Here is a 14,551-nt window from a genome sequence, read left to right on the forward strand (position 1 = left end):
CTGGACGATAAACTCTTCACACAATCATTCCCAAGCCCTCATGTTCCTGTCCACTTTTCCTCCCTCACCTTTTAAGTGTGATAGGGCCTTGATGGGAATACCTCACTTCACCTTTTGTCTCAAGTCCATCTGCTTCCTTCCAGAGCTACAAAGGTAGGCCAGGGCCACTGAGACGTGGCCATAGGGTATATGGGGGCTGGCAGAGTCACTCGCACCTTCTGGGGTGTCCCTTCTTCCACCTGTCAACTGAAAACCCGTTTCTTAAATATTTATCCCCAAAAGTCCCATATCATTCTGAAAGGGGATGAACTAGCTACCCCACGAGCCCTTTGTCCCAAGCTTCTACACCTCACACACATCCTCATCCACAAAGCGTCCATCCTAACACAGGCAGGAGGTCGGCTAGGCACAGGGCAGGGGAGACTAGGTTTTTGCATCTGGTAAAGGATGGATTATGTCTCAGGTTCTTCCAGGATCCCAAATCCTATAATTCTACCACCAAGCCTGCGGGTCCTATTTCTGCGGTGGAAAGGGCGAACCCCAAGGCGACCCTTCACTCCGCCCGCCTGCAGGCAGTTGGAACGAGCCCCCTCCAGCCCCGGGTCTGCGGGTCCACGCCTCCAACCTCCGGCGCCGGGCCGCGGAGGAGGCCCTGTCGCCGCCAGCTCCGGCCGCGCCATGCCCTCCTTCGCCCTCACCCGCCGCCGCTGGCCGCCTCTCACCTGGCACGCTGGCATCGCCCACTCCGCGCTGCACTGGAGACCATGGGTCCCGGGGGGTCTCGGCAGCCACCCATCCGCTTTAAGGAAGGCTGGCGAGGATGCGCGGGCCCGCGAGTCCAGGGCGCCGCCACCCGGAACGCGCCGCCTGGTTTCTAAGGAACGGGGGGCTCTGGAAAGGGAGGGGCGGGACGGCATAAGGACTGCGCATGCTCTATAACGGGAGTGGGCCTACGCTGGGAGGGGCCGTAGCGGGGAACTGCGCATGCTCGCAGGTTGGGGGCGGAGGTTAAGCAGCCTGGCTAGGAGGCTCAGGTCGTTCATTTCCGGCGGCGGAGGCGGCGGAGCCAGCGGTTTCCTAAGCTTGGCTTCTCTCCGGTCCGCTGACCAGCGTCAAGAACCAGGTTTTGGGAGCTGTGGTTAGCCTTGGTGGTCCTGGAATGAAAGACGATTTCTTGTTGGACAACGACATATCTGCAGAAGGCCAGTTCTCTCGAACTCGTCGGACTTCCTGGCTTCCTGACTCCCAGTGACTCGTTTTTCCGTTTTCTCAGGTGCCTATCTGGGCTCCTCTTCCTCTGGATGTTTTTTGATTGTTCTTTAAATATCAGTGCTCTTCAGGATTGTGACCTCAGTCCCCTTGGCCTCTTTACTGAAGCCTATGCCCCACCAAAGTAAATAGAAGACTGTCAGCTAGAGTAAGGAAGCCGGTAGATCTTAGAATAAAACTGGCTGTGTAGGAAATGTGATTGGGGTTTGTATCTGCATGGGGAGCCCCCATCCCTGCTTGTCTGACCCTCCTGCTGAGTATCAAGATCCCCACTCAGCTGGCATTAGGATGGTCTCCCAGCCATCATTCCAGAGCAGCCTGTGATGACAGAATATGTCAGCTGACCTAAGCGTGAGGCAGTTCCTACTGAGATATGCTAACTAGCAGTAGAGCTATGCCTGCTTTGAGCCGAGGAGACAGGACTCCTACCACCTGTGAGCATGGAAGGCTCCCCGAGTGATAAGTTGTAACCCCTAAACCCCCCCTCTTCTAATGGTGTTTTATCCTTTCTCTCCTGGATCCTCAAGAGCCAGGCGGAAGGGAGGCAGAGTCAAAATGTGCCTGTTTGATCTGTTTCTTAGTCATTCTTCAGAGTTCCACTCTTCTTGAGTAGGATTTCTCAACAATGGCACTACTGACATTTTGGACCTGATAATTCTTTGTTGGGCAGGGATGGGGGGAGCTGTCTGCATTGTAGGATGTTTGGCAGCATCCCTGGCTCTACCCAGTAGATGCCAGTAGCACCCCAAGCCCAGTTGTGACTACCAAAAAATCTCCAGACATTGCCAAGTGTCTCCCTGGGAGCAAAATCATTCCCAGTTGAGAACCACTAGTCTAGAGGAAAATGAGCCTACTCTGGCTTTATTTATATAGAACCAGGACTTTATGCTTAATGTAAAACCCACATTTTCCCCTCTATGCTACCTCTTCCCTAAGAGCATTCTTTTTTTTTTTTTTTTTTGAGATGGAGTCTCACTGTGTCACCAAGGCTGGAGTGCAGTGGCGTCATCTCGGCTCACTGCAAGCTCCGCCTCCCGAGTTCACGCCATTCTCCTGCCTCAGCCTCCCGAGTAGCTGGGACTACAGGCGCCCGCCACCACACCTGGGTAATTTTTTTTTTTTTTTTTTTTTATTTTTATTTTTAGTAGAGATGGGGTTTCACCGTGGTCTGGATCTCCTGGCCTCGTGATCCACCCGCCTCGGCCTCCCAAAGTGCTGGGATTACAGGCGTGAGCCACTGCACCCAGCAAGATTTTGTCTCAAAAAAACCACCCCAAAAACAACAACTCTCAAAAGAGGTGTGCTCAGAAAACTTTCTGACTGTGCAATATTTGAGGAGAATAATATTTAGAATTTTTTTTTTTTCCAGACAGGGCCTTGCTCTGTCATCCAGGCTGGAGTACAGTGGCTCGATCATGGCTCACTGCAACCTCAACCACCCAGGCTCAAGCAATCCTCCAGCCTCAGCCTCCTGAGAAGCTGGGGCCACAGGCACACACCAACATGTCTAATTTTTTCCATTTTTTGTAGAGACAGGGTCTCACTATGTTGCCCAGATTGGCCTCGAATTCCTGGGGTCAAGCGATCCTCCTGCCTTGGTCTCCCAAAGTGCTGGGATTACAGGCATGAGCCACTGCACCTGGCCCTGGAATGTTTTGTTGTTGTTGTTTGAGATGGAGTTTTGCTCTTGTCACCCAGGGTGGAGTGCAGTGGTGCGATCTTGGCTCACTGAAACCTTTGCCTCTCAGGTTCAAGCAATTCTCCTGCCTCAGCCTCCCTAGTAGCTGGAATTACAGGAGCCCGCCACCACGCCCGGCTAATTTGTGTACTTTTAGTAGAGATGGGGTTTCACCATGTTGGCTAGGCTGGTCTCAAACTCCTGACCTCAGGTGATCTGCTCGCCTCGACCTCCCAAAGTGCTGAGATTACAGGTGTGAGCCACTGCACCTGGCTCTGGAATGTATTCTTAATATCTTATTTTTGTTGGGAGAAGTTCCTGTGGCCCACCTTTATTTAGTTGAATTTTTTTTTTGAGACAGGGTCTCACTCTGTCACCCAGGCTGGAGTGCAGTGGTACGATCTCAGCTGACTGCAGCCTTGACCCAGGCTGGAGTGCAGTGGTATGACTTCGGCTCACTGCAAGCTCCGCGTCCCGGGTTCACACCATTCTCCTGCCTCAGCCTCCCGAGTAACTGGGACTACAGGCACCTGCCACCACGCCCAGCTAATTTTTTGTATTTTTAGTAGAGACGGGGTTTCACCATGTTAGCCAGGATGGTCTCGATCTCCTGACCTCGTGATCCACCCACCTCGGCCTCCCAAAGTGCTGGGATTACAGGCGTGAGCCACTGCACCTGGCCAATTTTTGTATTTTTTGTAGAGAAAGGGTTTCGCCATGTTGCCCAGGCTGTTCTCGAACTCCTGAGCTCAAGGGATCCACCTGCCTCAGCCTCCCAACGTGCTAAGATTATTGGCGTGAGTCACTGCTCCCAGGCTCTTTAGGTGAATTTGCTACTTTTTCCTTGTCTAAGATGAAAGCCATTTCAAGAGAAAACTAAGGTTTAAGTACCTGTCCTCTTTGGGGTCTTACAAATACAGTTTCAAGGGTCCTTGAGGAAGGCACCTAAGGGCCTGGGCACTTGAGAGGCTGGGAAGGGCCCAAATCCTTTAGGACAGGATGTGTCATAGAAGGGGTGCCAACCTCAATAAGACTCAAAACAGAGACCAGACACACATGACTGCTCATGGATGTGTATTTTAATAAAAATAATTCTGTCAAAATACAACAGGAGTTTTTTTTTTTTAATCTCTCAAGTACAATTTTAATAAGATGTTTTGTGTTAGAGTTCTCTCTCCATCCTCCCACACCCACAAGTTTCATGCTAATGCCAAGTATCAACTCTCGAGGACAAAGGCAAAACCAGTGTGCACAATGTGGAGGATGTCTGTTTCAGCTGTAGTTACTAATGGAGGAAAACCCGATGCAAAGAGGCAAGTGCCTGAGGCAGCCAGAGGCCACAGTCTGGCCACAGGTCTGGGTGCATGAGACTGGCAGTCTAGTAGGGCTCCGCTGCCTGGCTGCCACATGGGTGCATACCTGAGTTGTGAGCAACCAAAGGAACTTTCAGCTCTGACAGTTCTCTGCCTTATCTTCTTTGTGCTTGCTTAAGGAGTGGGAAGGCGCTGGATGGCCAGGCAGTCCCCACTTCTGTCTCGTGGTGTCCGTTTTCATGGCCTGCACCCAGCCACAGACCCATGTGGATGGGAATGGGGGTTCTGGCTTGCTATGAGTGCCAGTTTTTGCTCTGGAAGGAGTGACCATTTGGTGCCGCAAGGGGAAAGTGAGTAGGGAAGGCTGCTCCTCAGAGCTGGACAAACCAAGAAAGCCAGGTCTTCCTCCTGCCGCCACGAGTCAGGTCCAGCCCTTCACCAGGGCTCCCCCAGGTGCCTTTCCCACTCTAGGCTCCTGGAAGCAGGCTGGTAGGACTGGATGTGCATAAGGGGCACCTCCGGCTGGCAGGCAGGCCTGGACTCTCAGCAAGAGAGTGGGCTCAAGCAGCTTGGTTTTGGCCCTCTCCACAGCTTGTGGGGCAAAGGCTTATGTCCCAAAGGTGAGCTGCCCAACTGGGACAGAGAGCCCCTCTGGAGAGGAACAGAGTAAACAGCTTGGACTCAGCTGAAACAGTGAGATAAGGCACAGAAAATGGGGAGGTGGCCATGGGTACCGAGTGCAAGCCAGGCAGACACCCAACCCCATGCAGCACACAGCTGTCCCGAGCCCTCCTGGGCCCTCTCAGCCACTCTACAACCTAAGCTCAGGCACCCATCCTCATCCCTGACACAACCCTGAAGGTAGCAGCTTCTCACATACTGCTGGAGGGCACATCAGCCTAACCCTTCATGGGGCTTATCTGCCATTCAGTTTCAGGACTAAATAAACAGTGTTGCCCAACCCACAGGGATAAGGGATAGTCTCGGCTCGGCTACTAATTTGCTGTGTGACTTTAGCCAAGTCACTTAATCTCCTGGGTCTGTTTCCTTATCTGTAGCAGGAGAGGAATCGGGGAGATGTTCACTGAACTCCATTCCAACTGCAAAAGCCTGTGGTTTCAATTCCCAATCCTGCTAGGCTGTGATCATTTTAACAGCCTGATATTTCCAACCTCTGGATTTGGGAGCTAGGTAGCCCCAGGCTGTCACAAGAGATGAATTTCCTTTACGGACAGGACACCTCCTAACAGGCCATGGTCTATGGGCCTGCCAGCCCCAAGGACCAAGAAAAAGCAGCAGCTATAGGATCATTTCCCAAGGCAGAATTCTGAGAGCACAGGGCCCAGGGCCCTGGCCCCATCACTAGCAGTTGGTCCAATTCAATCATTTTTCTTGTTGCCCAGCTGTGGGCCCAGTGAGGCCTGGTGAGCAATGAGTATCTCAGGCCACACCAACCATTCCCATGTCCACCAATATGGAGCAGGAGCTTGCACAGCCCAGATTCAGGCAGGGACTGAAAGTTCAACTTCTGGCCTTGCCATGGCTGCCCCTACTCTTTGCATGGGCGGCTTCTGCACTCCCCTCACACTGTGAAGCACGTATGATAATTCCAGCCCGTCCTGGTGCTCCTCTGTGTAGGCTTCCTCCCTTTCCTCCTCCAGGGCAGCCAGTCCTCTCCACAGATGGGCCACCCCAAGTCCTGGCAACCATCTCAGCCTTTCCTTTTCTTATTCCCCAATGGTAGCGGGACCATTTTTACTCCGCCAGCTGTGAGGATCTATCTGAAACAGCTGGTGGGACATCTGTAAAGCTGATGGAGTCCCATCCTCTGGCCAGCAAATACTCCCAACAGTCTTTCCTAAGACTGGCTAGGGTCCAGCTGCAGGGAGCTGTCTGGTACAGTGGCAGTGAAGTCTGGCCTAGGGGATCAAGGATTCCAAACACTCCCTGGAGTAGCAGCCCAAGAACCTGCCTCCACAAGGTACTGGTTTCTCAACAGAAAGCATCCATTCTCTCAGAGCTGTGCAGAGATGGTGAAGATCCAGGCAGGAAGAAAGCAGCCCCTGTACTCAAGGGCCTCTGTCCTGGGAATGGAGTCTTCTTTCCGGCAGCCTGACACAGAGAAGCTCTCAGGACGAAGGCAGGTAGTTTCCAGGCAATCAATTTAGAGTAAATGTATTATTTGGCCATCTTAACAACAAGGGAAGGTAGGGTATTGAAAAGGGAGGAAAGGGGAGCAAGGCAAGCAGTGGGAGGTGGGGTAGAGTGGTAGATAGTGTGCTGGCCAAGGACCCTCTACCTCTGCTGTGTGGCCCTGGGTCAAGTTATCACTTCTCTGGACCCTTGGCCCTGTAGTTCTCTGCTCTGTCCAGCTCTCAGGGGCCTAGGGACCCACAGTTCTTGGGGTGCTATAAACCAACATAACCATGCCCACTAAGTGGCCCACCAAACCCTATTTGGGTTTCCTAGGCTGCAGCTCGGCCTGTGACTCAAAAAAGGGGGAGCAAAAAATAAATCACTTGGCTGAGGTGACAAAGATGATTCTTTTTTAATGAGTTGGACTCAAAGAAAACATGGTGCCTGGACAGCCTCACCCAAGAGGTGCTGGACCACTAATGCTATGATAAATACTGTCTTTTTTTTAATATATATATATTTATATATATATATATATATAAAAAATCTCATTTGTTTTTTATTTATGAAAATAATAAGCTATCACCAACTTGGATAGGCTTCATCACTAAATTAGCAGAAACCAGCTCAGCACAAACTCTCCAGAGATAAATACTGGTGGCTCAGTCAGGAGAAAAAAAATTTAAAAACCCCAACCCCTCCTCAAAACAAACCCCCCCCTTTCAAAATAGAAGGCGCTACATGAGAGTAACCAGCCAATACTATGTCACAGGCCGCTGCACGTGAAGGGGAGAGAGAGAGACTGAGGGGGTGGTGGGCAGAGAAAGGAAGGAAGGAAGGAAAGGGAGAGGAGAAAAGGCCAGGCAGGAGGAGTGGACTCTGTCCATGGCTTCCCAGTCCCTGCACCAGGTGCCTATGGAGGGCAGGGCAGCTCCAGCCCTGGGGCCAGCGGAGGGCCAGCCGGAGCCAGCCAGCACGGTCAGCTAGTGCAAGTAGTCGTCGACTCTGGCAAAGGAGCAAGAACCCAGGCCTGCTCGGGCCATGAGCCGGAGACACTCAGATGCCTGGCCCAGGGCGAGCATCAGAGGGGGCTGCTTTGGCAGGTTCTGGGACTCTGTGGAGGAAAGAAAAGGCCTGGTCACTGCCCTGCCCAGGGTTTGGGCCCAGGTCAAAGTTCCCTTGGGAGTGGAAAGAGGGGGCAGTAGACAGATTCTCTTGGAACAGAGTGTTCAGTACCTCTGTGTAAGTGTGTCCCAGCCACCAGGCCATGGCCCTGAGGTCATGCCAGGAACCTGAGGTCCTTAGCCCAGTGTAGAGCACTGGGCTGGCCTGGGCCCACCGCCATGGCCTAGGACCCATCATGAACTCAGCTGGGCAGATGGAGGTCAGGGTTTAGGTTCAACCATGGGAGCCCAGGAGTCCTGAGTCACCAGAGAGGGCCTATGCAGAGCCTGCTGCCCCGGTGTGGACAAACAGCTCTTACTGGGGCCAATTGGGGTTGGGAGTGGGAACCACCCAGGTAGCCATGGGCCAGCTTCTGTTTTTGTTAGATCCACTCACCTAGGCCAGGCATGGTGGCTCACACCTGTAATCCCAGCACTTTGGTGGGCTGAAGCAGGCAGATCACCTGAGGCCAGAAGTTCAAGACCAACCTGGCCAACATGGCAAAACCCCATCTCTACAAAAAATACAACTAGCCAGGCATGGTGGCATGCACCTTAGTCCCAGCGACTCAGGAGGCTGAGGCACGAAAATCGCTTAAACCCGGGAGGCGGAGGTGGAGATTGCGGTGAGCCAAGATTGTGCCACTGCACTCCAGCTTGGGCTACAGAGCAGATTCTGTCTCTAATAATAATAAAAAATAGATTCACTCACCTAAAATGGCGCTGTTGAGGGCAGCACACACAGGTTCCCTCTGGATGGGGTCAAGCTGCTGGCCTACTGGGCAGTTCCAGGGGTCTGAGTATGCCAGCAGGCTGAAGGCATCCTATAGAACAGGGCATTCTTGAGAGGACTGTGGCACACACCATAGCCCGCCCTGCTACCCATGGCTCCAGAGGGAGACAGGGCCCTGCATGATGCCCAGCCTGGAATGTGGGGTGTAGGGTCGAGCAGGGCTATACTCTCCCCAGAGCCTGGACACGCATGTCCAGTGGGCCCAGATGCCCCACTTCCCTCTGCAGACCTGGCTGGAGCCCACTCTTTCCTGCTGCCCCCTGGACTCTCCCAGAGCCACCCTGCCCCCAACACCAAATGGGGCCTGCTCTGCATGAGGTCTGGCTCATCCTGTACCTGCAACATCTCTGTGTGGGCCAAATTATTGCCGTACTCCCGGCCCAACTGCTCACTCAATGCCTGCAACTCACGGCCAAACAGAATGATTCTTTCTGTGGCAGCCTGGTTGCCCCCGCAGAGCTGCCGCCGAGGATGCCCGTCATCTGCATCCAGAACGCAGTGGAGAATACATTAGGAGAGGTGAGGAGGGAAGGGCAGGACTGGGGTGGGGCAGGAAGGACTGGGAGGAACAGGTAAGGCAGCTACAGTTGAGGCATTCTTCTCTTCGTCCACCTGGCACACAGTCTAGGGTTCAGGGAGGACTTGGAAGCTGTCCCTCTTCCCAGCCCGCACAGACGCAGGGTGCTCATTAGGGTGGCCACGCTCTCGAACACACTCTAGCCTCAAACACAGGTGGTCTTGGCACAGGCCAGGGCCTTCGTACATTTGGAGCCACCTCAAGGACCCATCCACAATTGGCTAAGGAGGCAGTGGACAAGGTCTGGCTGGAGCTTCTCAAGATGCCAAAGCCTGCCTAGCCCAGCTCCTCCCAGGGGAAGAGGGCACCCAGACTGCACACTGCCCTCAAAGAATAGCACACCAGGCCGTGGCTCTCACCCATGCTGGACTCATCCGTCTGCAGGTCCTCATGCTTGTAGGCACCGTTAACAATGCGCGTGGACATGCTTCCTAGCACACCGTTGGGGTAGTGCTCTGCCTCCATCTCCATCTCACTGTCGCTGTGGGGAAGGGTTGAGGTGGGAGTTGGCCCAGGGGGTGTGGTTGGAGCTGCCTGGTTGGGCCTCCTTTCAGGCTATAGCCATGGGTTGCTGTGGGTAAACCGAGGACCCCCCAGGAACATGAAAGGACAGCTCAGGCTTCCAAGTCTTCAGCACTTGACCCCTACTGTGACACCAGCTATCCTCAGAGGCCTGTCACCTGATTCCCACCCTTGTCCCAGTGCTGCCTCTGTGATTTTCCCGTCCCTGGCCCTCCTCTGAGTTCACACACCTCTTCTACATATTCCCCAACCTACTGACTGGGCCCCATGGCCCCCATGGGCATCTCTGTGGCCTTGGTTGGGAGCCAAACCCAGGTCAGCCTTGAGGTGTATCTGGGAATGCTGAGAGCCACCTAGAGCTCTAGCCTGCAGCTTAGCTTCCCCTGCCTGCCCAACCTGGCTGTCTATAAAGCCAGAGCCAGGGAAAGCTCCCTCATGATGGACCCTGAGGGTTCTCACAGGCCTGGCCTCTTTGGAGGAGACCACATCCTCAGCCTGGTATCACTGGAGCCTCTGGAGAAAGCCAAGGCCAAGGAAAGTGCAGCTAAATCGTAGGGAGGACTAGAAGCCAGAGCTGACATCTGGCCCAGTGGGCCAAAAGCTAGGACTCCAGGCACAGACCTGAGATGGAGGCTGGGGGTGAAGGGAAGGGCACTCAAAGGATAGACTGCAATGGGCCCAACTGGCATGGGGCAGAAGGCAGAGGAGGAAGCAGAGCAAGGCAGGCACCTGGTCTCCTGGTTACTGGTACTGCTGTGGGGCTGGGACTTGGTGGAGTCTGTTGAGTTGGACTCGGAGTAATTGATGGAGGATGGGGAAGAGGAGGACGAGGAGGAGGAGGACGAGGATGAGGAGCTGGGTGCAGGGTATTTACTGTGGTTCTGTTTGCTCTTGGTGGACACGACGCCATTGCTACAGCTGGGACTGTCTGCTCCTAGAAGCCAGGGGGACAGTCAGAAGAGGAGGGGCAGCTTGCCCTCAAGTGGAGCCCCAAGAATAACCACAGTGGTCCCATTTCCCTTCTCCCAAATCCAGCAGTGAGCCCGGAGCCCAGCCCAGGAAAGGGTATGTGGGGTGGCCTCTCTCCTCCACACCAGTTCTTCCCAGAGCCCTCTGGAGAGTGGCTGACCTGTGTTGTGCATGTGGGAACTACTGGGGCCATGTCGGGGGCTGAGGCTGGGGGAGCCAGGGTAGCTGTCCTGGGACTTGGGGCTTCGGGAGCTCAAGCTGCGGACCTCACTGTCCGTCCCATTCACCATCTCCACAAACTGCCGGCACCTGCAGAGGGAGCGGAGCAATAATGCTCTGGTTGTGGTCCAGGCTGACGTTCCCATCACCAGCTGAGAGGGGCTGGACTCTGGGGGAGCTGGGGTCATGCCCAAGACTTACTTGAGCATGAAGAGGAGGTTGGGGTTGTGCTCCAGCAGCCCTGGGTAGAAGCGCTGGGTGGTCTCGATGGCCTCGCCCACACGGCCCTCCAGCACCAGCTTCTGGATCTCTGCAGGGTGCAAGAACACAGCAGTGAGCAAGGGCTACAGACCTCTCCCACAGCCACATGCCTGGGATGCTGCCAGCCTCAGGGCAGGGGCCGGCCATGATCAGATGGGCTGGCTCAGAGTGCCTCGCCAGCTTGAAATGCTCACAGGAGAGGAGGCTGGAGAAAGAACCTGACTGCCCAGCCCAACAGATCCTGGTTTCTGCCAAGCGTCAGAGTCCTCAAGAATACGGGGAAGATGGAGGGGAAACTCAGTCCAAAGGCAGGAGGGTAAATGTGGAGGCCTGTTCCTGCAAGGCACATGGTGCCAGGAACCTGGGGGCAGGGTAGGGCCCCAGCTGGGGCAGCATGATCTGGGGATGGGCACCCAGGCAGCTTGGTGGCCTGAGGGGCTCCTCTTCAGATACACTCCTCTCTTTCCAGGCCTCACAGGGTAATGGCAAGGAAATCACACTGGTTTCTGATCAGGGTTGTGCCTGGTGGTTTTCAAGGGCTGCAGCATGCCCCCTGCTGGGAGAGGAGGCCATCCTCCTCATGCTGGCACCTCTGACGTTGACACCTCTCAGGCCATCAGCATCTTGCTGCTGCCTTTTTGCTCTTGCCATGGGGCCTCGTGCATCTCGCTGGGAGCAACTTCAGGGTCTGAGGCTCTCATTCATAGATCCCAAGTCTGGGATCCCTTTCTGTCTGGCTGAACACAGCTTCTCTGGGAGACAGAAACATGCATATACAGAAGAGACAGCAGGCTCGGAAAGGGGCAGGCAGGCACTCACAGACACGCATATCCACACCCACTCGCCCTCACTCTCCTTTTCTCCTTCTAGCTCCTCGCTGGGCTCTTTTTCCACTTTTCCAACACCGCTCCTTCCATGAAAGAGCCTCCAGATGCACAGCATCCAGGCCAGCATCAACACTGGGAGAGCTCTGGCGAAGCGAGGACTCTAGGTGGTCAGCAAAGGGCAGGACCAGAGGTGGGGAGCGGAAAGCAGTGCCCCCATAGCAGTCATTGAGCACTGGCTTTGCCCTGTTTGACCACTTCAGTCCCCTCTCTGGCTAAGAATAAGCAGAACTACTAAAGGCTGAGTAAATGGTGAGAAAGGCAGAGAGTTTGGTAACAGGCAAACAGTCTTCCTGGAAGACCATGAACAGGAGGCTGAGAGGAATCCAGGATTCAGAGGGGAAGGAAACAAGCAGGGAGGAAATGGAGGAATGGAACCAGCCATGCCAGGGCCTGGCCTGCGCCCAGCCTTCAGAATATGCATTAGGGAGGCTGCCCTGAGATGTCTCCATCTTGCCAACTGTCCATCGGGGCAGTGCCATCTTGAAGGTGGGACAGGAACATGGCCTTGGGCTGCAGGCTGGTCATGAGGACCAGAGCTGAATGGACTCCTGACAGGTGAACCAGGGTTGGCATGAGCCAGAGAGCAGAGTTAGGGACAGGTAAGGGAGGAAAAGGGGAAAGCAGAATAAACCTTACTTTGTCTGTTCTTTATGGATGCCTGTTCTTCCTGAATCGGGGTTTCAGTCATTCGAGCAAAAGCTGTGGCTGTGGCACAATACCCATGATGCACGAGGTAAGATGAGACCATGCTAGAAGAAAGGAAGAGCTTCAGGTGACACTCAAGAACTGCACTTCTCAATGACCACCTGATGGACTCAGGGCAGATTACCTCCCCCAGAGGTCTCCCTAAACACATCCTGGAGGTGTAACCTCCACAGAATGAGAATAAAGGGGCTGAAACAAAATGAAAACTTCCCCCATGGTGCCCCATGGTCACGAAGTCAGGCTGCGGAGGGGCTGTTCACCTGTGTGCCCACAGTTCAGAGGAGTGGCTGCAGTTTCTCTGAGACATGCTGCCCACAAGTAAGCAAGTACGATAACAGAAGTACACACACAGGCACACTCCTCACAGGTGGCTGCCTCTTTGGGAACTGCAGCAAGCCTACGGGGCCAATGGTCTCACTGATAGCGTCCCAAAACTGCAGCCAGTCAGGTAATCTGGCAGCTTCCCAGACAAGATGCATGCCACATGCACACCTTCTACAGACACAGAAGCCCCTCTGCAGCCTGTGCCATGTACCTGACAGAAGCATTTCAGTCCCCCAGGTGAACCTGCCCTCAGCAGTTCCAGCTCTAGTGAGTGAGTGATGGGAAGCTAACTCACAACACAGAGTTACACCATGATATGCCACAAATCAGGGGCCCAAGAAGCCAAGCGATCAGGCTGATTTTGCCAGGCAGAGATAGGCAGCAGCAGGGCCAGTGGGAACACAATCACTGGGAAATGGTCTGGAGGAGTCTGACTCCCAGTAGCCATTTTACCCCAGCAGAAGCTGGCTGAACAGTGGCACATGTGTGTACACATATAGAGCAGAGGCTGAACCCTCGAATCTGATGTGTACAGGAGTGAACACCTTGGTGTGTGCATGTATCTGATGTCATTACTGTAACTCTAAACACAAATGTCTGAAGGGTTGTCAGGTGGAAGGCACAGAAGTTTGGGTGTGTGTTCTCTCAGGCTTTAAGGGGTAAATGAGATAATACACATAAAGTACCCGGCAGGAAGAAGTCCATAAATAAGACTTCTTCTTATTATGAAATGATATATTACATAATATTATAGTATAAATAATAATTATCAGCTGGGCGTGATGGCTCATGACTGTCATCCCAGCACTTTGGGAGGACAAGGCGAGAGGATCACTTGAGGCCAGGAGTTCAAGACCAACCTGGCCATCATTGCAAGATCTCATCTTTACTTTAAAAATAATTATTGGCGGCCGGGCGCGGTGGCTCAAGCCTGTAATCCCAGCACTTTGGGAGGCCGAGACGGGCGGATCACAAGGCCAGGAGATCGAGAGACGATCCCGGCTAACACGGTGAAACCCCGTCTCTACTAAAAAATACAAAAAAACTAGCCGGGCGAGGTGGCGGGCGCCTGTAGTCCCAGCTGCTCGGGAGGCTGAGGCAGGAGAACGGCGTAAACCCGGGAGGCGGAGCTTGCAGTGAGCTGAGATCCGGCCACTGCACTCCAGCCTGGGTGACAGAGCAAGACTCCGTCTCAAAAAAAAAAAAAAAAAAAAAAAAAATTATTGGCTGGGTGTAGTGGCTCTCGCCTGTAATCCCAACACTTTGGGAGGCCGAGGCAGGCAAATCACTTGAGCCCAGGAGTTTGAGACCAATCTGGGCAACATGGTGAAACCCTTCCCCACAAAAAATACAAAAAATTAGCCATGCATGGTGGTGTATGCCTACAGTCCCAGCTACTCAGGAGACTGAGGTAGGGGAATTGCTTGAGCCCAGAAGGTCGATGCTGCAGTAAGCCATGACTGTGTCACTGCACTCTGCCTGGGCAATACAGTAAAATCCTGACTCAGAAAAAAGTAAAGTAAGTATAATTATTATTATTACACCATATTATTATTATAAACACAAGGGGAAATATGAAAAATTCTTTACCTACAAGAGGGTTACCTACACAAGTAAAAGAGAGGAAATTACCAGACCTTCCACTAGAGGAAGCCAGCCAAAAGGCGTGTGACAAATTTGTCTCTGTGATAACATAGCCATTATCAATATTCATTAAATGAAGTTATATAAAACC

General features: G+C 53.5%; 3 protein-coding genes across 4 annotated transcripts in view; all 3 read right to left on the reverse strand.

Annotated features, from left to right (window-relative positions):
* Positions 1 to 876, reverse strand: part of GFOD2 (glucose-fructose oxidoreductase domain containing 2) — a 54,892-nt gene extending 54,016 nt beyond the window's left edge. The window contains exon 1 of the mRNA XM_050773274.1: positions 723 to 876. The gene's annotated coding sequence lies outside the window, so the exon portion shown is untranslated. The remainder of the gene's footprint in view (positions 1 to 722) is intronic.
* Positions 1 to 1,751, reverse strand: part of ATP6V0D1 (ATPase H+ transporting V0 subunit d1) — a 303,274-nt gene extending 301,523 nt beyond the window's left edge. The window contains exon 1 of the mRNA XM_050773276.1: positions 1,748 to 1,751. The gene's annotated coding sequence lies outside the window, so the exon portion shown is untranslated. The remainder of the gene's footprint in view (positions 1 to 1,747) is intronic.
* A 2,257-nt stretch (positions 1,752 to 4,008) lies between these two features.
* Positions 4,009 to 14,551, reverse strand: part of RANBP10 (RAN binding protein 10) — an 87,424-nt gene continuing 76,881 nt past the window's right edge. For both annotated transcript variants that reach the window (XM_050773262.1, XM_050773263.1), the window contains 8 exons: positions 12,424 to 12,536; positions 10,841 to 10,949; positions 10,581 to 10,729; positions 10,181 to 10,385; positions 9,289 to 9,410; positions 8,689 to 8,834; positions 8,272 to 8,383; positions 4,009 to 7,510 (listed from right to left, as the gene is read on the reverse strand). In XM_050773262.1, the coding sequence (XP_050629219.1) occupies positions 7,380 to 7,510; positions 8,272 to 8,383; positions 8,689 to 8,834; positions 9,289 to 9,410; positions 10,181 to 10,385; positions 10,581 to 10,729; positions 10,841 to 10,949; positions 12,424 to 12,536 (1,087 nt within the window). In that variant the 3' untranslated portion in view covers positions 4,009 to 7,379. The remainder of the gene's footprint in view (positions 7,511 to 8,271; positions 8,384 to 8,688; positions 8,835 to 9,288; positions 9,411 to 10,180; positions 10,386 to 10,580; positions 10,730 to 10,840; positions 10,950 to 12,423; positions 12,537 to 14,551) is intronic.

Source organism: Macaca thibetana, chromosome 20 (genome assembly GCF_024542745.1).
Source record: "Macaca thibetana thibetana isolate TM-01 chromosome 20, ASM2454274v1, whole genome shotgun sequence".
Taxonomy (NCBI): domain Eukaryota; kingdom Metazoa; phylum Chordata; class Mammalia; order Primates; family Cercopithecidae; genus Macaca; species Macaca thibetana.